A 21,457-nucleotide genomic window follows, 5' to 3' on the forward strand; every position below is an offset into this window, starting at 1 on the left:
CAGGAAATTATCATAACTAAGGCCGATTATCAACTTATTAACAAACTTAATCTCCCTTTACGAAATGACGAATTTGGACCCTAAAAAATCAAAAACATGCATCAAAAGTGAAGCAAGACGGTGTCGTGGGTTTGCATGCTTGGAAGGAACCAAGGTGGGGGGGAGAAACCATGTGACCTTAAACAGCTTTTGTCTTCAAGCCACACCAGAAGACATACACATACAGATTTTGGATCATCACAAAACAAATAAAAGTTAGAGAGAGGGAGAGAGAGAGAGAGTAAATACGTCATTTCAAAGGGGCCACGTGAAGACAGAGCCAGAAAAAGAATGGCAAACTCGTTATATTTGCTCAAGTCCAAGGGCTCTCTTGGACCTCGGCATGCATATAAACCTACCCTCTCTGCATAGCTCACCAGCTTACACATCAAACATTTGCAGAAACGAGATAGAGAGTGTTTTTTGTAAAAGATCACCAATATGAGAGGGGTTGCCTTATTTTTGTCGGTGCTATTGTGCGCCACTTGCCACTCTGCCCTGTCCCTCATCGATGGTAAGCAAATTATATATATACAAATTCTCATATATAAATATATTTTATACAAATTAATGCATCTATTTACTTGTACATGTTTTTTCAAAAAAACCCAGATCAAATATTCCAAATTTTTAGGTTTTGAAAAAAACCCAGATGAGAATTTGTATTTTTGTAGTTGCTAATTATTAGTTTCTTCACCCTGCTCCTTAGTTCTTTGGCCTCATAATATTTGGTGCATAGGTAGCTAGTATATGTACGAAGGTTTGGTGAAAATGACCAAAATGCCCTCATCCTTGTGCATATAAGCTCATCTCACGGTTCATCTCTTGATCCTCATAGCCTCATAGAGGAATTAGGGTGGCCGGAATTGAAGTTTTTCAGGTCATCAGCCAGCAAGCAGCTCAAGTTTCAGCAAGTTTGCGATAATAATAATAATAATACAAGTGATAGAGAATTTGAATTTCTTTAGGGGTAAATGTGTAATTTCGGTTTATCATCATCAATCTTTGCTGATTCGTCAGATGGTGACAGGCTTTTGCTTGTTTTGACTGGGTTTCTCCGGTAGAGATATTTGGACTGGTGTGATAAATAAATATTCTGCGATAACGGTACATTAGATATTAACTATAGCTTTGCAGAGTGTACAGAGAAATCACATGGGTGCCAAGTGGTACACCCACAGTAACACCCACTAGATAGGTACCCAAAAAATTCAAAGATAGCATCAAATTTATTACACCTTTTAGCTACTTGACAGTAAAACCCCAATTTTGCTCATCATGCCTCCACAAGTGGTACAAATTTTCCCAGAAAGCAACAAATTGCACATTTTGAGCCCAACATGCCTAAATCTATCATATGCTTCCACTGAGAGAGTGTAACGAGGAGTTATAGCTAGGGTTATAATGAGTTCTAAGTGTAACGATGGGTTATAATGAGGATTATGATGAGTCTTTAATAACCATCCGATCATATATAGAGTTATTATTGGACGACAGAATTGAACCTCTTAACACATAAGCTCCCTATAGTTTAATGTACACTCGTCATTACTTGTATAATGTCACTTGTAATCCAATAATTTCATTGCAGCATATTTTATTTATTTATATAATTTACATTTTTCTATGAACCCAAATTCATGCAGGTTATTTGGAGAATGGGAATTTTGAGGAGGGCCCTAAGCCCTCAGACATCAGGGGCACAGAAGTGATAGGGCGCTATGCCATACCAAAATGGGAAATTTCTGGGTTTGTTGAGTACATTAAGTCAGGCCAGAAGCAAGGGGACATGTTGCTGGTTGTGCCTGAGGGAGCCTATGCAGTTAGGCTTGGAAATGAGGCCTCAATTAAGCAGAGGATCAAAGTGACCAAGGGCATATACTATTCTATCACTTTTAGTGCAGCCAGGACCTGTGCTCAAGAGGAGCGTTTGAACATCTCTGTGGCACCAGACTCTGGGGTGCTGCCAATTCAGACAGTGTATAGCAGCAATGGCTGGGATTCTTATGCCTGGGCATTTCAAGCTGACTATGAGCAAATTGAGCTTGTTCTGCATAACCCTGGTGTCGAGGAGGATCCCGCTTGCGGCCCTCTCATCGATTCGATTGCCATTCGAACTCTGTACCCTCCTCGAGCAACCAACAGTAAGTTTTCTCTTATCATTTATTTGACATGTTATGTTTTTTAAATTTTAATCGTTTAGATTGACAGTCTGACAATGTAATATAATATATAACACGATAACGTGTAATTACAAGTACATTTTCAAGTCGGTATAGAAGACAAACACCACTTGCAAGATCATGGGTTTATAATTAGATTTTGAAATTAGTTAAATATAGATCACCTAGTTAACAGCTGTGTGATCATGAAATGAGATATGCTGGTGTCTCTTTTAGGATAAAATGGGTTCCCATTGTTGGACCACTCTATTTCATAGCTGTGAGGAGCTGTTTCACCCCATATAGGCTGTGGGGTGTGCAATTATTTGATGACACATGTTCTCTTTAGGCATACATCACCTCTCTCTCTCTCTCTCTCTCTGTGCCTCTGCCTCATCAATAGTAAAACTTTAATACCCTTTGAAACTGTAGTGATTCTTGGAGGACAGAACAAATAGATCAGACTTAGGTTAACTATTTTCTGTTCGAATTCACTGTATATAGATCTCTTGCTTTAAATTTTCATTTAATTTCAATGTCCTGCCCATGGACACTGCTCCTTTATTAGTTGGTTCCAGTTATGACTTTGGGGCCAACCACCAGTCAAGTTGAGGGGCTTCAAGCTAGCAATTTGAACTTCTTAAAGTACCAAATATTTGTTATTACTGATTGTATACAAATGTGTGTTCATCTTCTTTCACATATTCACATGTAACGAGAGAGATGAACACATAATTGTATACAACCGGTTACACTTGAAATTTCCGCGACAAATAAGACGATCATGTGAATTGTTCATGTGTCTGTGTTTGAGTCCCACAGTAAATTCTACGTACATCAAGAATTTATAACCAAACTCTTTGAAAGCAAATATCATCGATGAATTAATGAAGCGTCGTGCAGTGCCTAATATTTAGGTCACATTGTCTTTGGACATCACAGCTTTTCATGACCCTTTTTTCTCATTTTGTATTAGAACTGTGGGTCTTTCTTGTCTCTCCTCTGCATAAATAAAGAAAACAATCCCCCAGTCCTAAGTTTGACGCCCATGTAATTAAACTGTCGAAATTTGAATGCGAAACTTCATTCAACAACTTAGAAATGAATGTCACTAGACTAAACGGTCATCGATGATAACATTATCTACTTGAATTGCAGAGAATTTGTTGAAAAATGCCGGTTTCGAAGAAGGGCCATACATGTTCCCAAACGCATCCTGGGGAGTCCTAATCCCACCAAACATAGAAGACGACCACTCTCCATTACCAGGCTGGATGGTGGAGTCTCTGAAGGCAGTGAAGTACATAGACTCAAACCATTTCTCAGTGCCAGAGGGCAAAAGAGCAGTTGAGCTTGTAGCAGGAAAAGAAAGCGCCATAGCCCAAGTTGCCAGAACCATCCCCGGCAAGACCTACGTGCTCTCATTCTCCGTGGGAGACGCAAGCAACTCCTGTGAGGGCTCCATGATCGTGGAGGCATTTGCAGGCAGAGACACAGTCAAAGTGCCCTACGAGTCCAAGGGCAAAGGAGGGTTCAAGAGAGCCGTACTCAAATTTGTGGCTGTTTCTACAAGGACACGTGTCATGTTCCTGAGCACGTATTACACCATGAGGAGCGATGACTTCTCTTCTCTGTGTGGACCTGTGCTTGATGATGTGAAGCTGTTGAGCCTCAAAAACCCTAGACAATGAGGACCCAGAAATTAAGTGGTGATGGAAATTGGGTTGGAGGGTTTTGAGATTTTATATGAATTAAATGTGAGGGAGTGATGAGGCCATATATGATATACAATGAGGTCCTTTAATTTGGGTTGTATGAATGAACCAATTTGGTTCATGGTTATGAGTGCTTTTGTTTGTAAGAGAAGCTAGAGGCAGCGACTAGTGTGAGTTTAATTAGCATAATCCAAAAATAAGGATATTCATAAATATATGCATTTATACTAATGGGAAGATAGTGTATGATAAAATAGTTTGATTTTTGTTGAATGGTTATGTACTGCATGATCAAAATAAATGAGATGATAATGTTATTACTTATTTGCAGCACAAAAAGGATTCAACAACATTTTAGAGGTCTGTTCGTCTCGATGGCTTGGCACTCGCTAATCGCTTAAATTTTAAAAAAATTTAAGGCGTCATATTCCCTGAATATACAATCATATTGTGAAAATGGATCAAAACTAGTAAATGATGATGAAAACGCGTTGCTCATTCGATACCTATTGTCTGGATATGCACATTTAGGTTGGGAATTTAAATCGCCCAACTGATTGAACCGTTATAAGTTAATTCGGTTCATAATTTGAATTTTAGAAACCGATGTTTTGATTAAAACTGAAACAAGGTACATATATGATCAAATTTTTGAATCTTGATCTTGAAGTCTTTCCTCGATTAAATTCACAAGTTCCTAAATTTTTATTTCCCCTCACAACTTCGCATTATCATGAATGAATTTAACTCTTCTATTTGAGAAAGCAAAGATAAATTATTTTTATTGAGAAAAATTTTAAATTCCATCGAGGAAAATGTTACGGGCTAAGCCAGCCCATGATGAGTCCTTCTCTAGCAACTTCGGGAAAGGGAAGGGTAGCCCAAAGTTCGGGTCAGGTCAACCCAATAGCCCGACTCAAACTTCCAAAACGAGTCGGATACAACCCAGTCCAGCACACCGTCAAACGAGGCCTGCTACGTGTAAAGCGTGAACTCATCGTGCTTAGACAATCGGACGGTCCAGAAAGCTTCCAAAACGGGTCGGATACAACCCAGTCCAGCACACAAGCAAACGAGGCCTGTTACGTGTAAAGCGAGAACTCATCGTGCTTACACAATCGGACGGTCCAGAAAGCAGCGTTACTTTGAAGCTAGCTAAGAATTAGAAAACACTAGGGTCTCTCCGAAGGCTCCTACTATATAAACCCTCAACAAATCTCAATCGTTCCCTCTCTGGCTCTTACTCGTTTGCTCTCTGCGCCACTCACATTAGCAAGACTCAAATGGTAAATCTTCGCATCTTTCGTCTCAAAATTTTTATTTCGCATCTTTTGATCTTCATTTTGTGTGTTTGGTTGCTGTGAAAACTGATTTTTTTGAAGTAGTTAAATTTTGTTTTAAATACAATATTTGTGTGAAAACTTGCAGGCTTTGCCGAATCAGCAGACCGTGGATTACCCGAGCTTCAAGCTCGTAATCGTTGGCGATGGTGGAACAGGTTTGCCTCTTCTTTTCTCTATGGATTCAGTTTCGTTCATGATCTGTTTGGTTTCTGAGAAAAATTTCCTGTATTTTTCTTTTTGTCGTTCTTTGTACAAATCGGTTCGTTACTGAGCTCAAATGGAGCTAAATGCAAACTCTGTGGCCTGAACAACGTGGAGTTTGATTTTAATTTTGGTTATCGAGCTTTCTGTGAAATAGTTCAAAATTAAAACTTTATGCAAGCGTGACCTAAATGATATAAACTTTGGATTTGAGTGATCGGGAGTTGGCTTTGAATTTCATGCCCTCGACTATAATCTCGTATGATGTTTCTGTAGGGTGGTTCCTCGTAATATGGATTGGCCTTGCTGCAAATTGGTTAGAGCAATCGAAATGAACTATAATAAGGCTGAGTCTAAGTGTACAACTAAACCTTTTAACCTTCTCTAGAAATTTTATAATGGGGCTCCAGTTCTAGAACCTTGTTACAATTATTCAAATCTAAATGCGGCCTGAAACTTCTTTCGGATATTTTATTCAGTCAGAGCAGAAGGGGTGCAAGCACAAAATTTTCCTTGAAATTGATACTATAATAGTGAAATTAGGGTTTTGGTACTGGTGGTTGTATACATTTTTCCTTTGGCTTTGCTGTTTTCAGATTCTGGTTATTGTTTGTAATTTACATGATATGTCTTAGTTCTTGGTTTATGATACCATTGTTTTTTTTCCATAACTGAGTGAGTTTTATGTCAATGCAGGAAAAACTACCTTTGTGAAGAGACATCTTACTGGTGAATTTGAGAAGAAATACGAACGTAAGTGTCTTGTAAAGCATTTGTACTTTTTGAGTTTTCTATGTTCACTAAACTTTGTTGACCGTCACCTTGCCATTTTGTTAGTAATCTCCTTTCTGAAAGAGGATATTTAGTTAGTCTACCTCTGAATTAAGAAGAATAAATGTGTGAAGAAAGATCAAGTATTTATAAGATTTTGATGTATTGGACTCATCTTGCTCATTTTTAATGGACAGCAACTATTGGCGTGGAGGTCCATCCATTGGACTTTTTCACCAACTGTGGAAAAATTAGATTCTACTGCTGGGACACAGCCGGGCAAGAGAAATTTGGTGGTCTTAGAGATGGATACTAGTGAGTGTTTTCTTTTAAAAATTTATGGCTGAACTTTTTTTTTGAACTCTTTTATTTTGTATGCATTTTGCTTTAACTGTGTTGAGCATAATTGTTCTGATATCTACATGCTTGTCATCATTATTTGTTAAAACTCAATATTACGTTTGTCATTTGAATGGCTGTATAACATTATTCAAGATTCTTTGCCGATTTGAATGATTGTACGCTTTGTTGAACTCCCATATTATGCAAATCTTTTTGACATATGTAGCATTAGATTTCATTTGTCTCCCACAGTAACTACTTGGTTTACCTCTGCTTTCCTGTCTAATTGATTTATGTAGGTTGTTCTAGGCCATCATTTATGCTGATTACCCTCCCCAAAATATGATAACTGCTTATTATTCTTTCTGGGCAACTTTGTTCTAAATTACATTTTTGTGCAGCATCCATGGACAATGTGCAATTATCATGTTTGATGTTACTGCTCGATTGACATACAAGAATGTTCCGACTTGGCATAGGGATCTTTGCAGGTCTGCATGAAATTTTTTCTTTATTTGTTGTTGCATTGATTTCACTTGATGAGTTTTTGGGGGGGTGTGTTAACTCTAAAGGGTACTTGTGTTGTGAATTCCAGGGTCTGTGAGAACATTCCAATTGTTCTTTGTGGAAACAAGGTTGATGTGAAGAACAGGCAGGTCAAGGCAAAGCAGGTTACTTTCCACAGGAAAAAGAATTTGCAGTACTATGAGATATCAGCAAAGAGCAACTATAACTTTGAGAAGCCTTTCCTATACCTTGCCAGAAAGCTTGCTGGGTAAAATCTTTTGGTTCCAAATAGATACATTTTTCTTTAGACTATTGTAAAATGCATCTTAAGTTACTCTAGTGCTCTGTTTGTTGCAGGGATCCTAATTTGCATTTTGTTGAGTCACCTGCCTTGGCTCCTCCAGAAGTACACATTGATCTGGCTGCACAACAACAGTAAGCCTTCCCTTACAAAATTGCCCTCTCTCTCTCTCTCTCTCTCTCTCTCTCTCTCTCTCTCACACACACACACACACACACACAAACATACGCAGATTGCTCTCCCACACATCACACACACATGTTATGTAGTGAAAAAGGAATAGGGTTATAGGAAAATACTTGCCAGTTTATGATTGGACTTGATGCATTTCTTTTTTTCTTTTCTTCATTACCTTACATTTCTTTTTTCCCTTGACAATACAGGCACGAAGCCGAGCTTGCTGCAGCTGCCAGCCAGCCCCTTCCTGATGATGACGATGACACATTCGAGTAGATGTGGGGAATTGTTGTCTTGGTGAAAGTTTCGTTATTAATATTTGTGGGTCCTTGGACCATTTTTTCTAAGAAAAACTTGTGGTATTGCTGTTTGTAAGTGATAATTTTCGTGGTCATGAGGATGTGAATTTGAGGATGCCATGTTTTCATGTATGATTTTATGTTGAATTGGCTCCCTATCAGCCCTTTTCCCCATTTCTTGTCCAGTCCATTATATGTGGTGCCGTTAATTCTATTCGCCTGTTAGTATTTTTATATTCTATCACAATCTCCATGGAGCTGTTCATCTATCCCCAAGATGTGGATCTTTTTAAAATTTTCATCTTTTCGGTTCAGTACTGCATTCGTCTTCATATAGATTGGGTGTATGGCAAAGTTGCCTTTGTGTATTTTCTGCATGAACCTGAACCCAGTTGAAACCGGAGGTTTAACGAGACAACGGAAAGAGAAGAAGGCACGCGAAACGCTTCTGACCCTGTTGTATCATGAATAACGTTCTTTGGTCCAGAATATTCTAGTCTTGCATAACTCCACGTGTCTCGAGTGCCTGGTAAGAAATTAAGGACTCTAAGGCCCCGTTGGGGATTGCTTTTTTTGGGCAAAAACCTGCTTCACTTTAAAGTTAAGCAGTTGTTTGGTAAAAAGAAAATATCCCGATTATTTTAAAAGCAATGGCTTTTTGACAGCAGCTTTTAAAAGCAGACTCTGGGTTGCTTTTCAAAGCTGCTTTCAAAAGAAGCAGATATGAACATTTAATAAATTTTTTTAATTCCCAAAATACCATCATTCATTTTAAAAAATGACACCACCCCCACTTTCACATTCAACTCCACCACTTGCACCACCACATTCACTACCTCCACAACCACCACCACCACATCCTCTTCCTCCTCATCCTCCACCACCACCACAACCACCACCTCCACCACCACCTCCTCCTTCACCTCCACCTCCACCTCCACCTCCACCTCCACCTCCACAACGACCACCACCACAACCACCACCTCCTCCAAAACCTCCAAATCCACCACCACCTCCACAACCAACATCACCACCACCACCACATCCTCCTCCTCATCCTCCGCCACCACCACCTCATCCATCACCTCCACCACCACCTCCTCCTCCTCCACCACCACCTCCACAACCACCATCCCCTCCACCACCAACTCCACCTTCATTACCACCACCACCTCCACTCCATCACTACAACTACCACCATGCTGCCACTGCCACCACCACCACCACCACCTCCACAACCGCCATCCCCACCACCACCAACTCCACCTTCATCACCACCACCACCTCCACTCCATCACTACAACTACCACCACATGATTAATACATAACACTTTTAACATCATGTCTATTTTAGTCATTATTCACAGTTACAACAATTTTATATTAAAATTTACCAAACGCTTTTACACTGCTTTTTGTACTAACAGCACTTTAAAAATATTGTTTACCAAACATGGAGCTGCTTTACTTTACAGCTAATTATTTTCAAAGCACAGCAGAAGCAACTTTTTTTAAAAGTGACAGCAATCCCAAACTAGGCCTAAATGGAGGAGAAAGATAAAGTTGGTATAAACATGGCGCATCTCATTTTAATCCTTTCAAATTTAGGACACTCCCAAAACACATCCCAAATTTTGAATTGTCATGATTTAGAGTTGGATATACCTACTATTTGATTTATAGTAATTTAAATAATCGAATTGTCAATAAGAAAATGATGGGGAAGTATCGTATTTTTGTGTGTTAAAGTTTGTGTGTGTCAAAATTAGGAAGGGGGAGGGGAGAAAATTTACACATGAGAACCATGAGCATTTGAACTCAAGACCACTTGATAGCACACCAAGGCCCTGTTTGGTGGGCTGGACTGGACTGGATTTTTCCAATTAAAATGGATTATAGTCCTAACCGTTGTTTGGTGAATCTAAATAGCACATTGGACTGGTTGTGACTTATTTTTTTGCTCCGGATAAGAATCCATCGTATGAGGGTTTTGTAAACCCAAGCTGAACCATGGGTTTCGAAGCCTCCGCCTCCTCCTTCACATCTCATCGCCTCTGCTCTGCGTCTTTGCTCTTCGTCGCCTCTGCCTCCTCTTCACGTCTCATCTCTTCGTCTCTCTATACGTCGTTTCTCTTCGTCACCTCCGCCTCCTCCTAGTGATTTCATCTCTCTACGTCATTCTTCTTTGCATCTGTTCTATTCGTCTGATGGTTGGTGGCTGACAAAAACGAGTTTTTGTCATTCAATCTTCAGAAAACCGAGATTGTGCAGAAGTTTCGCCTTCAAAATTCAAACCCAAGTGAGTATTTTTTTGTTCATTATGCTAATATTCTGCATTATCTTTTTAGGTTTTGATTTGGGATTTTCTAGGGTCATTGATTTGGGGCTTTCTAGGGTCTTTGATTTGGGTTTGTTCAGATAGTCTCATATCTGTTTGGTTGCTGAAGAAACAAGTGGAAATGAGAATCAAATTGAATCCATTGAATATCACTTTTTATTTGCCTTTCAGAAATCGAAAACCCACCTTTCATTTTGTTTGGTAAATTATTGAGATAACCAACTGCTGAATTTTGAAGGATTGGAAACACAGTAATATATTTGGTTTCATTGGATAGAGTAGTAAAGTAAATGGGTTCTTCTTATCTGTTATTGGTCACCTGGGAGAGGTGGAAATAGATGATTACTGCCTTTTTGCAGATGATGAATGGTTCAAATCTGGTGGTTGAATTGCAGGGTGTTGAGCACTATTAGAATTGCATCTGTTAGAATTAGAGAAACAACGTTTATTTTTGAGTCTGTTAGTTTATGTTTGAGTATAAAAAAAGAAAGTGACAGATTATGATTTTGTTATTGCTATTGCCAATATTGTTAACATGCATGGTTGTTACTTTATGTAGATGTCTAAGGGTAAGGCTAATAGATATGTATGGCAAGCCAATGAAGAGGAAGCATTGTTAAATATCCTTGATGAATTAGTTGCGAGTGGTCAACGTTGTGATGCCGGCACATTCAAAGCGGGAACGATGAAATTGGTAGAAACTAAACTTAGATTATTGATCCCACATACACCTATTAGAGTTAAACCCCATTTGGATTCTAAATTGAAGAGATTGAAGAAATATTATAGTATTGTTGTTGACATGTTAAACCAAAGTGGTTTTGCTTGGAATAATGAGAAGAAATGTGTAGAGGTTGATAGCGATGAGGTGTGGAATGCTTATGCAGAGGTTGGTAATTCATCATTCTATTTTTTTGTTTTTTCTAATTTAGTTCATGTTTTGGTTGAATTAACAAATCTTAGTTTTATTTTATTGCAGCACCATAATGATGCTGTTGGGTGGAGAGATAAATCTTTTGCAAAGTTTGATAGGCTTCGAAAAGTATTTGGCAAGGACCGTGCAACCGGAAATTCTGCTTTAGCTCCAGCTGAGATGGTTCTAGATGATGATGATGAAGCATCTGAGAGTAACATTCCTGATGTACAGTTGGATGGGAGCCATCATACTGATCAAACTCAAGCTCAATCCAAATCATCATCATCAAGAAACAAAAGGGTAAGACAAGGAAATAAAATGGTTGATGGTTTGGGAAGAATTGCCAATGCATTTGAGAGTATGATGGAGAACTCTGATGCCAAAGTGCAAAGGTTGGTTGAGAGCTTAAAGGAGCAGAATGCAGATGATGATCTTAAATTTGTTGGAGATGAGTTAAAAAAGATGGAATTTTCTATTTCAGATAGAATCTCTTTGCTGACTTTATTTACTGATTCGGCAAAAGTGCGTGTGTTCAAGACATTAGATGAGGGTGATGATAGGTACGAGTATGTGACGACACTTCTTAGAGATTATAGATCTCGTTGTTGAAATGTAGTTTTGAGTTTTTACTTTGTTATATTTTGAACTTTTTGTATTTTTATGGGCAAAAGCCAAATAGGTATTTTAATTTCTTTGTTAAATTTGGATATGTTTTTAGCTATTTTAGAATTAGCATGTGATGGGGCTTTCTGAATTTTAATTATGTACATTTTTTAATTTTTTTTTTTTTTGGACGAAATTAATTTTTTTATATTAGATAATTTAATATGCACTAAAAAAATTAATTTTTGTTGGAGGTCCAGTCCATTCCAGTCTTGTCTTGTACCAAACAGTGCACTGGACTTAAGTCCAGTCCAGTCCAAAGTTAAGTAAAGCACCAAACAATAGACTCAAAGTCTGGTCCAGTCCTAACCAGCCCAGTCCAACACTCCAAGCCCAATCCAGTCTTGTCCAATCCGGCCCACCAAACAGGGCCCAAATGTTTGATTTGGGCCAATATAACTAACACCCAGTTGGTCGGGAGCATTATATTTATTACGCCATTTAATAAGGTGAATATAAACAAGGACACGTAAATGTGGGTTAGAAAAGTTGATTAAGGTATGTGTCCACCCGAGTCTGAACCACCTTCCCTCTATTAAGCCAGTTAATAGAGTTGGTTAACGTAATGTGTTCACCTCTTGCACTCGAGTTCGAATCTCCTCCCATATATTAAGGTAGTTTAAAATGTTCCATTGTAGAAAGAAAAAAAAAAATTTGTATATCTTCGAAATATTGGATTTGTGTTGGGCTACAGATTTTGTGATCGAGACTGTTTAGCCAGGTTTTGTTGGGCTTTTTTTAAGACCTCTGGGCGATAATCGCAAATCCAGCGGATGGCGAACATAGCGTATACGACAATGGCCGTACTAGGTGCCACGTGTAGGGATAAAATTCAAGCGGAAAATTCAAGCGGGACTGTGATCCAACGGTGTAAAAAATAGCGTCCAAAAAAAGTCGAACCCCGTTTTAAGGAAGGGGTCGGTTACACTGTAGTATAAAACCCCTAAGTCCCTCACCTTCTTCATTTACTAGTGTGCTTCCTCAGAATTCCACAAACACGTTGATCGCTTTCCTCCGAGCCTCAAATCCATTCACATTTGCAGCTCTCTTCGCTCTCGCTATGGTAGCCTCTCTACTCTCTCTCTCTCTCACGCTACATGTATATGTGTATATGTTCTAGGCAGGCAGCTAGGGTTTTATTCTGATCGTAAACGCTCATTGTTGTATTTGATACAGGCTCTTCCGAATCAGCAAACTGTCGATTACCCTAGCTTCAAGCTTGTTATCGTCGGCGACGGTGGAACTGGTTCGTCTTTTCGCTTCTCTCTGTCTTTAGCGCCCAAACTGGGAATTCAGGACTTTCTTCTTTGCTGTTTTGTTCATTCGGATCCAAGATTTTATTGAAACCCTAACATATTGTTGCTCTTGAAGCGTATTTGGTCTATTTATTTTATTCGGTCTCTTTTTTGTCTTTTCAAAATAGTAACAGAGTGTTTTGATTGGGTGTAGGCAAGACCACGTTTGTGAAACGCCATCTCACTGGAGAGTTTGAGAAGAAATACGAACGTAAGGAGTTCAATTCTGTTTATATCTCTGTGCGTCTGTGTGTGTGAAATTTCGATGTTAATTTTCGTGATTGTTTATTTTTTTTGGAATTGCAGCAACTATTGGTGTTGAAGTTCATCCGTTGGACTTCTTCACAAACTGTGGGAAGATCAGGTTCTACTGTTGGGACACCGCTGGTCAGGAGAAGTTTGGTGGTCTCAGAGATGGTTATTAGTATGTCCTTTAATCACAAACGTCTATTTTAATTGAACCCCACTCATGTTTTACTGTAATCTATATTTATTGTGCCCTTGTGACATTGTGGCCATTTGTAGTGTTGTGTGTTTTGTTGGTACCTGTGATTATTATATTTGGAATGTCATGATGGGATTGATTTGATTATGCCTAAGTCATCATGTTTTTTTATTCTTATTTTATTTTGGGTTTATTCTTCTTATCTCTAACTTGTTTTTAATTAAAACAGCATGTTCTGGGTTAGCCAGTTACTAAGAATCTTGAATACAAAGCCAAGTCTTATTATCTAGGAATGTTTTGTTTGTTCTTTTTTATACAAACTATAAAATTAAGGGTTTTGTATCCTTTGTTTGTGTATCATTCTCTTGTGTGTGGATATGCCCTTGCGTCATTGCATCTCCGTTTTCGCCCTGTTTGAACAGGCTCAGGTCTATTCTTCGTGCTGATATTGTTTGATGGACAGTATCATTGCATCTCGGTTCTTGCCCTGTTTGACACTTCATGATCTGCTTCATTTCTTGATTTTCAGTATTCATGGGCAGTGTGCAATCATCATGTTTGATGTTACTGCTCGTTTGACATACAAAAATGTCCCCACATGGCACCGTGATCTCTGCAGGTGAGTTACTTGAGATATATAATTTTTTTCTATATTTTAATATTCTGTATCGACAGTGATGTTGGTCTTCTACCCTTTTTTCTATTTCCTAATGCGGTTCCCCCTTTCCAGTTTTCCTAACTCGAATTTCTTCTAACATGGCATTCCTATTGTCTTCTAGGGTGTGTGAGAACATTCCCATTGTTCTGTGCGGAAACAAGGTGGACGTGAAAAATAGGCAGGTGAAAGCAAAGCAGGTTACCTTTCACAGGAAGAAAAATCTCCAGTACTACGAGATTTCTGCCAAGAGTAACTACAACTTTGAGAAACCTTTCTTGTATCTTGCCAGAAAGCTTGCAGGGTAAGTTCTTGATCACTTTATTTCAGTAAATCATTGTTCTCTTGGCTCTGTAAATTCTCTCATGCTGTGAAATTTAATGGTCTATTGGTCTCTGCAGAGAGACTGAGCTGCGTTTTGTTGAATCACCTGCTCTTGCTCCTCCAGAAGTTCAGATTGACATGGCTGTCCAAGCAAAGTAAGTGATAGGTCCACTTTGATAATTTCTTGATAATTTTTTTCTCATGCTCAACCTATATATTAAGAAGGAATGATAACGAGCAATTGTTAGCACTATTGGGTGTTCTTGTTTGTGCTAATTATTCTGAGTTCTTGATCACCAATCGACTGTTATGGTGTTTTTCAGGCATGAACAAGAATTGGCACAGGCAGCTGCACAACCACTTCCAGATGACGATGATGATCTGTTTGAGTAGTGTGTTATTATATTTCTGGATTTTGTTTAGGCTGTTTGATGTGATCTGTGACTCGGGTTTCGGTTGTCAAGAAATTTATGACTTCACAATCTCACTGGTTTTCTCCTTAGATATTAGGGTTGGTTGTTGCCATGGGTACGTGTGAAAAGCTGAGAGACATCTCTTGTTAGTAGGTGTTATGTGGGATTTACATTTTAACCCGTTATATTGAATTCTAATTCTCTATGGTGCTGGCTTACACTAGACTAATTCGAATAAAAACTAACATTTCATCGATATGAAAGAAAGGAAAGAAAGAAGCATCAATTGTCATTACAAACTCGCAGACCACATGATTCCAAGGTTTTCAATAAGAACATACATTTTGTTTGCCAATGGTACTTAGTTCAGTGGTAACAACATTTACTTACAGATTAGTGATTTCAGGTTCGAAACTCGATGACACTCCCCTCTTCTAGACTTAGACAAAGTAAAAAACATAGTCAAACTCTCCGCCGTTTTAGTCGTAGTTTAACTAAATAATATTCTATTCCGTGGGGTTTTTTTGTCTTTTGAGCATTTATAAGAAGAAAAACCCCAAGATGGTTAGTTACATGGACAGTTGGGTCAAAGATGACTCGAAAATGACTGATAATATTTTCGGTCAAAGACATGAATAAAACCACCGTCTGTTATTTCTTTTTTATTCGGCAATTGAAATTCAAACTCACCCATGCATGTTTGTTATCTCTTTGCCCATACAAAGTCTTGGTTTAATAAAAAAGAAAAGTAATTATTCAATCAACCGTTAAAAAATGTCAAAATTTAATGAGTACCATGTTATAAATCAGACCACAGATTGGAATGAATCCACGGTCGAAATTATGTCAACATAGAATACGCAAATATCCGTACGCTATTTGAACCTTTTGTATACGCTAATTTCAAACAAATGGATAATATTAATGATCTCGTACTTCCAATAAACAATTGCATTACAGAAGCTCTCATTATCCAAATAAAAAATATATATTGCTCAACTGTACATTGATCCATATATCTCACAATTCAATATTACAAAAAGAATGAGACAGAAAAGGACTGAAGATCTGCAACAGCATTTTTCTAGTCTCAACTCTAACAACCATTCCAGAGCAATTTCCAAAAGGAAGACCTGGTACTGGTCTCGAAGATGCCGTGTTCATAGATATAACTGCAAAATAAAGTTAAACTGGCCTTCCTTGAGAATTCCTTGAAGAATCCAAAATTTCAAATGCTAAAAGGAAGATCTAGTCCATTTAAAAGAATCTACACAGTTGATTGTTGCATTAAATAGTATCCCAAGTGAAACTTTTGTCAGCCTCCTCTGTCATTACTCAATCCGTAAACATCTGCCAAAATTCCAATGGGATACACAAAGCATGTTTATGTACAAACCAATCCCTAAAAATTGAGCTTTATACAACATTATTTTGTTAACTTTGCCGAGGATTGAGAATTACATTCAAAGAATTGTTGTACATACCTTGTCAAAAAATTATATTATGTAGGGCAAATACTTAGCCAATTTGAATTGATCCTTTCATCTGAGCTGCAAAGCCGGCAATCACTTTAGCCACACCAGTGTTGGTCAATTGCTCTTTTGCCACAGAGCACTGTTGCCTTATCCAGTCTATTATCATCAATAACATGTGAAAGTCCTTGACAATTTCCAAACAATTCATTGATGAGATAACTACAAATGCTTTATTCCTAGAACAGTTCATAGAATTGTTTGGAAATTGTCAAGGAATTTCACATGTTATTGATGATAATAGACTGGATAACTACAAATGCTTTATTCCTAGAACAGTACATAGTGCTACTAGTTCTATTCAATTCACCAGGATACTTTTATAATGAGATAACTACAAATTGCTTTAATCACTCACACAAATCCTAAATCAATTGTGAAGTTCACAGTCACAGTAGTTTACATGTGTCCTGTGTTAGAGATCACAAAGTAATTTGGATAAGTTACCTTCCACAACCATATCTCCATGTTATCAACAGTTAAAAAGGGTTCTACTTACAAATGTAAGACTTTGAATGTATTTCATTTAGAGATTTCTCTACTTTGTTTGTACAATGATTTGTTTATTTATTTCCTTTGACTTCTCTCTAGTTGTGCAAATTACCTCTCGTAGCCAACGGTCCACTTTTATTGTTTTCACTTTCAAATGTGATAATTTCAAAGATCAGAAACTTAAATTAAGTCTTCCAGATTATTGTTTTAAATAATAAGAACATTATACCATCCAATTCAATAATATATCACATCATATCAAAATAGAAATATTAATGACTTCAGATAACTTTCATTGGCGTACATAAATCAAATATAAACACAAACAACTATAAATGGTCCAGTTTTGAAGTCCAAACTGTAGCTTAATGAAACAAATGCATGCCAAATAGTTTGTATGAACTTTAAAGCCACTTAAATTCAAGTAACGCACAAGGTACTCATGAATAAAGAGTCTAAATAAACAGATGGTACGGATCGTATAAACACTACAACTTTCTATAAGATCAAAGAAGATACCAGAAATTTCGATTTTCTGGGCTTTCTGAATTAAAAGAATACAAGGAAATGGTACTTAATTTGCATAAGTTATAATCTAAAGCATATAATACTTAATATATTATAGAAGTAAAAAAATGCAAAGTTAATAAACAATAAAGAGATATATCATCAGCAAAGAATTAGGAAAACTGCATCAAGCAAACTGGGAACCTTTTCAAAGTTCACGTACGTTCTGCTTTGGTAGAAGATGTGTCCACAGTTCCCAGCAGACCCAAAATGAATCACATCAAAGAATCAGAGAAAATAATTGTACCACTTTCTGGCGGCATATTGTCATTTACGAAGAAAATTCGAAATAAATAGTTCCATTGTATACGCCAAGATGACAAACCTCAGCATCATCTAAGCCTTTGGAAGCAAGGCAAGGCAAGCAAGGCTCCAACCTTGGCCCTGAAAGTGCAGGGATTCATCAATAAGATTCATGAGATGGTACTCTGTATGCATTCACATGGTAACAACGAAACCAAACTATTTTAACGTAAATCCAAAGATATGCTTATTGGAAAAGAGTGGGATGGAATTAAACAGAGATAGTAGTGAGAAGGCATAAGCACAATGGCATCTCAACAACTACATTCATATTCCATGTGTTATGCAGTAAAAAACCAACAAATCTTCCACATACACATTGATACCATTTCAATCAACCAATCATTAATGAAAGAACATAAAAATGGATCATTATGGATTAGCTAGCAGTACATGCATGGGTGGTAAGACTATGATGATCCTTATTCCCGGATCAGAAACTTGGTTTTTCATTTCACCCTATCAAAAATCCAGAGTTCAGACAGAGAAATCCTTAAAAATTAAGCAACACCATATGGCAACAATTGCTCATCCTGTCATTGCCTGATACAGAGCTAAACAAGTGTAATTGGGCTCCAAGAGACTAGATCCTGCATATGTGCAAGTTCTCTCTGGTTTAATACTCACTTAATACTGAAAAGAAATCAAAATTCTTCCAACCAAAAAGAGCTACAAACAACAAGCCTTCCAAAAGGAAAAAAATGGTAAAATATATTACAACAGCTGAAAGGACAGCACCATGGTGAACCTGGAACTATTCACATCTTTATAAGGTAAAGTGCATAGATTTCTAAATACAAAATTTTCATACTTAGATCACTGCACATGGACAACTAAGATGAGCCCAAAAAATGTAACAACACATCCTCTGCTTCTTACAATGGAGAAAAAACTGGTGAAGCGACATTATTAAGAACAGATGAAAAGACAGCAACATGGTGAACCTGGAAATATTCAATTCTCTATCAAATAAAGTACATAACTTCTTTAGTACAAATTTCTCATGTTTAATCAGTACAGATTGAACAATCAAGATACGCACAACAAATCGTAACTATTTATCCTCTGATTCTTACAATGTACTAAAGGAAATAAACCCAAGTATTCAATATCCAAAAGATTAAAAGTTATCTAAGATGAAGGTTTGTTCCTGCAGAAATTAAGTTCCTTACTTCAATCAAATGTTCATCGTTTGAAATGTGCAGTGAAATACGGAGATTTGTCAATAACGCTTCTTGTTCCCAAGTTAAGGACCCAGATGCATGCATTGCCACCAGAGTACTGCGATAAGCATTCAACTCTAACCTATGGATTCCTGCTGGTACATCCTCTTCCAGAGGAACGGAAAAATTTTCTTGCGCATCTCCACAAAAAGAATCGGCATCACTAGAAAGGGTATCTGAATCTTGACTAGTACCTGCTAAATTATGACTGGAAAACTTATTTGAACTGCTACTAATTACACTACAACTACCCACAGAGCATGCATCACTATCACATTCATCAAGTTCTGAACTTCTTTCAACAGAACAAGAAATAGCACCATTTAACTCTTCCCTCTCCTTTTCAAAACATCCAGTTGTACGATTAATAAAGGAAGCCTGCATGTATTTTTCACCCAGATTTTCTCGCGGGTAAGCAACAGCATCTACCTTTTTGAGAAAGGAAGATGGGGACCCAGAAAAAACGTGTTGGTGCTCACACCCCTTCTCAATTGCTCTCTTCTTTCGTGAATATCCGTCAATATAAAACGAGCAATATGGAGAACCTCTCTTCAATGATCTCGATGAGACAGTATGGGAATCCTGATAACTGATGATGTCCAGAGGAGGTAAACAATCATTCCCAGCTGTGAGCTTTATTCTTGCATTCAATTGTGGGACTTGCGAGCTAATCCGATTTTCAGAACCCTGTCAAAAGGAACCAAAAAGAAAATTAGTAAGCAAACAGACAAGTTCCACAGAAAGGAAAATTCAGACACTCAAATGTTCCTTAATAGACACGAAATTTCAAAACAAAAATCTAAGGCATGAAAATGTTATCAATAAATTCAACTAGCACAGAAAATGATAAATACAGAAAACCAATATGAACCAGATAGAAGTTTACCCTTCCGATCACAACCCATTTGTCATCTTTCCATAATTGGCGCACCCGGATCCTATGTTTGTGCACTCTAAACTCCTCAGAAGATCCAAGTAGCCTAGTCAAGTAATAATTTTCATCCAAAACCTTCAACACCTTAGCCATTTTCCAGAAACCAACATTGAACACCTCCGCAACATCACCAACTGCCAAAATCTCTGCACTTTGAACAGGTGGAGGGCAAGGCCTAATATCCTTCCTTGGAACTCTCTCCACAACTGCTTGACTATCCTTACCAGGAGACCAATCATACTTAACACTGTAGGTGTGCCCATTACCTGAGATAATCTCAGCGCAACGCCATGCTACCGAAGGCACCTCCTTTTGGCTAAGTATCTCCACTTTATTCCCCTTCTTGAATCTCATGATGGCTATTAATATCACTAAACCTGTAACAAGAAATCAATCTTTGGATCAGAAACAGAGCCTAAGAGTTCCAGAAAATCAATAACAACGATATTAAAAAAAGATGATAAATCAACAGATACACATGTTAACTAAAAAATAGTAAACTCAGAAAGGGACAATCTCTTCCAGATGAAAGTGAAATAGTTTACAAAACCATAGTATGTTAACTGACATCAAACAAGACAAAACAAAAAGAAAAGAAAACACTCAATCTATAGCCCAGGGTATCAAACTGAACCAATATAATTAAAAAAAAACCCCAAATCTTTAATAAAAATTAGGACTTGGAGTTCTGGGGCACGCAAATAACATCAAATCCTTTGAAAAGATAATCCAAACGTATCCAATTTTACATAAAAGTAAAAAAGAAAAGCATTGAGAACGTAAATTCGAAACCCTAGAAATGAAAAATTGGAACAGATTTGACTAACCTTGATTGAGATTTTGCAGAATTCGATCACTGTGTGAAGAAATTTGTTCTCGATTCTTTGCGTTTCTGCTTCAATTAGAGATTTCGAGTCTGTATGCTTGAGAATTGCGAGCTTTGAATTGGGAGGAAAATTGGAAAGTTAGGGTTTGCCCTTTGCCTGTTTGTGAGAATGAAAAAAAATATAAATTGTTTATGAATTTATATTTTGGTATTTGTTTTTCTTTTTGGCGTCGGTTTGAAGTTTACCTCAACCAGAACGGAGAGTGCGTAATGCGCATACCCTTGAGTTAACACCTAACTTTAGGAGATTTATTATTTTATTTATTATTTATTTCCTATCAGATTTCATTTTTCTTCTTAAAAAGTTAACTTTACTTCGACCAAAAAAAAAAACTGTCAATTTTAAATGTAAAAAAGAAATTTCAAAGAACTTGGTGGACAAGTTTGCGATACAAATTATAAAGTAACATTGCATTAGGAAAAGGAAAAAGAGACCGTATCCAACAAGGAAACAAATTATAAATTTGATTTTAGAAAAATGAAAACTATAAATTTGTTTGAAATGAAGATTATGCATGCTTTTTGAAATGAAGGTTATGCATGCTTTTCATAATTAAAATTTAAAGCTGTAAAAAGAGTTTTATGTTTCGGTTATCAATTAGAGAGTGCTAGTG

At 37.4% G+C, this 21,457-nt stretch overlaps 4 protein-coding genes across 4 annotated transcripts; 3 read left to right on the forward strand and 1 right to left on the reverse strand.

Annotated features, from left to right (window-relative positions):
- Positions 1–398: 398 nt before the first annotated feature.
- On the forward strand, positions 399–4,189 carry LOC110769107 (BIIDXI-like protein At5g11420). Its single transcript, XM_021973011.2, has 3 exons — positions 399–553; positions 1,686–2,183; positions 3,360–4,189. The coding sequence occupies exons 1-3, from the start codon at positions 481–483 to the stop codon at positions 3,890–3,892; spliced, it is 1,104 nt and encodes a 367-aa protein (XP_021828703.2). The 5' UTR covers positions 399–480; the 3' UTR covers positions 3,893–4,189.
- Positions 4,190–5,049: 860 nt separating this feature from the next.
- On the forward strand, positions 5,050–8,126 carry LOC110769114 (GTP-binding nuclear protein Ran-3). The gene is made up of 8 exons (XM_021973020.2): positions 5,050–5,202; positions 5,345–5,414; positions 6,157–6,213; positions 6,429–6,546; positions 6,975–7,064; positions 7,169–7,348; positions 7,438–7,515; positions 7,765–8,126. Exons 1-8 carry the CDS (start codon positions 5,200–5,202, stop codon positions 7,832–7,834), a joined length of 666 nt encoding a protein of 221 aa, XP_021828712.1. The 5' UTR covers positions 5,050–5,199; the 3' UTR covers positions 7,835–8,126.
- A 4,575-nt stretch (positions 8,127–12,701) lies between these two features.
- On the forward strand, positions 12,702–15,111 carry LOC110769115 (GTP-binding nuclear protein Ran-3). Its single transcript, XM_021973021.2, has 8 exons — positions 12,702–12,837; positions 12,951–13,020; positions 13,224–13,280; positions 13,376–13,493; positions 14,044–14,133; positions 14,294–14,473; positions 14,571–14,648; positions 14,817–15,111. Exons 1-8 carry the CDS (start codon positions 12,835–12,837, stop codon positions 14,884–14,886), a joined length of 666 nt encoding a protein of 221 aa, XP_021828713.1. The 5' UTR covers positions 12,702–12,834; the 3' UTR covers positions 14,887–15,111.
- A 764-nt stretch (positions 15,112–15,875) lies between these two features.
- Positions 15,876–21,012, reverse strand: LOC110769116 (uncharacterized). The gene is made up of 4 exons (XM_021973022.2): positions 20,785–21,012; positions 19,910–20,334; positions 18,973–19,710; positions 15,876–17,881 (listed from the first exon to the last, which is right to left on the reverse strand). The coding sequence occupies exons 2-4, from the start codon at positions 20,309–20,311 to the stop codon at positions 17,834–17,836; spliced, it is 1,188 nt and encodes a 395-aa protein (XP_021828714.1). The 5' UTR covers positions 20,312–20,334; positions 20,785–21,012; the 3' UTR covers positions 15,876–17,833.
- Between the last annotated feature and the right edge of the window lie 445 nt (positions 21,013–21,457).

Source organism: Prunus avium, chromosome 1 (assembly GCF_965620075.1).
Source record: "Prunus avium chromosome 1, drPruAviu1.hap1.1, whole genome shotgun sequence".
NCBI classification, from domain to species: Eukaryota; Viridiplantae; Streptophyta; class Magnoliopsida; order Rosales; family Rosaceae; genus Prunus; species Prunus avium.

Excerpts from the sequence above, each read along its gene's own strand:
- LOC110769115 (XM_021973021.2), top strand. Across the intron at positions 13,281-13,375 it reads GTTTGAGAAGAAATACGAAC|CAACTATTGGTGTTGAAGTT; the intron begins GTAAGGAGTTCA and ends TTGGAATTGCAG. Across the intron at positions 14,474-14,570 it reads CTTGCCAGAAAGCTTGCAGG|AGAGACTGAGCTGCGTTTTG; the intron begins GTAAGTTCTTGA and ends TGGTCTCTGCAG.
- LOC110769107 (XM_021973011.2), top strand. The coding sequence starts at position 481 with ATGAGAGGGGTTGCCTTATTTTTGTCGGTGCTATTGTGCGCCACTTGC. Across the intron at positions 554-1,685 it reads TGCCCTGTCCCTCATCGATG|GTTATTTGGAGAATGGGAAT; the intron begins GTAAGCAAATTA and ends AAATTCATGCAG. Across the intron at positions 2,184-3,359 it reads CCCTCCTCGAGCAACCAACA|AGAATTTGTTGAAAAATGCC; the intron begins GTAAGTTTTCTC and ends CTTGAATTGCAG.
- LOC110769114 (XM_021973020.2), top strand. Across the intron at positions 6,547-6,974 it reads GGTCTTAGAGATGGATACTA|CATCCATGGACAATGTGCAA; the intron begins GTGAGTGTTTTC and ends ATTTTTGTGCAG. Across the intron at positions 7,065-7,168 it reads TGGCATAGGGATCTTTGCAG|GGTCTGTGAGAACATTCCAA; the intron begins GTCTGCATGAAA and ends TGTGAATTCCAG.
- LOC110769116 (XM_021973022.2), bottom strand. The coding sequence starts at position 20,311 with ATGAGATTCAAGAAGGGGAATAAAGTGGAGATACTTAGCCAAAAGGAG. Across the intron at positions 19,711-19,909 it reads AATGGGTTGTGATCGGAAGG|GGTTCTGAAAATCGGATTAG; the intron begins GTAAACTTCTAT and ends TCCTTTTGACAG. Across the intron at positions 17,882-18,972 it reads ACGATGAACATTTGATTGAA|GGCCAAGGTTGGAGCCTTGC; the intron begins GTAAGGAACTTA and ends CTGCACTTTCAG.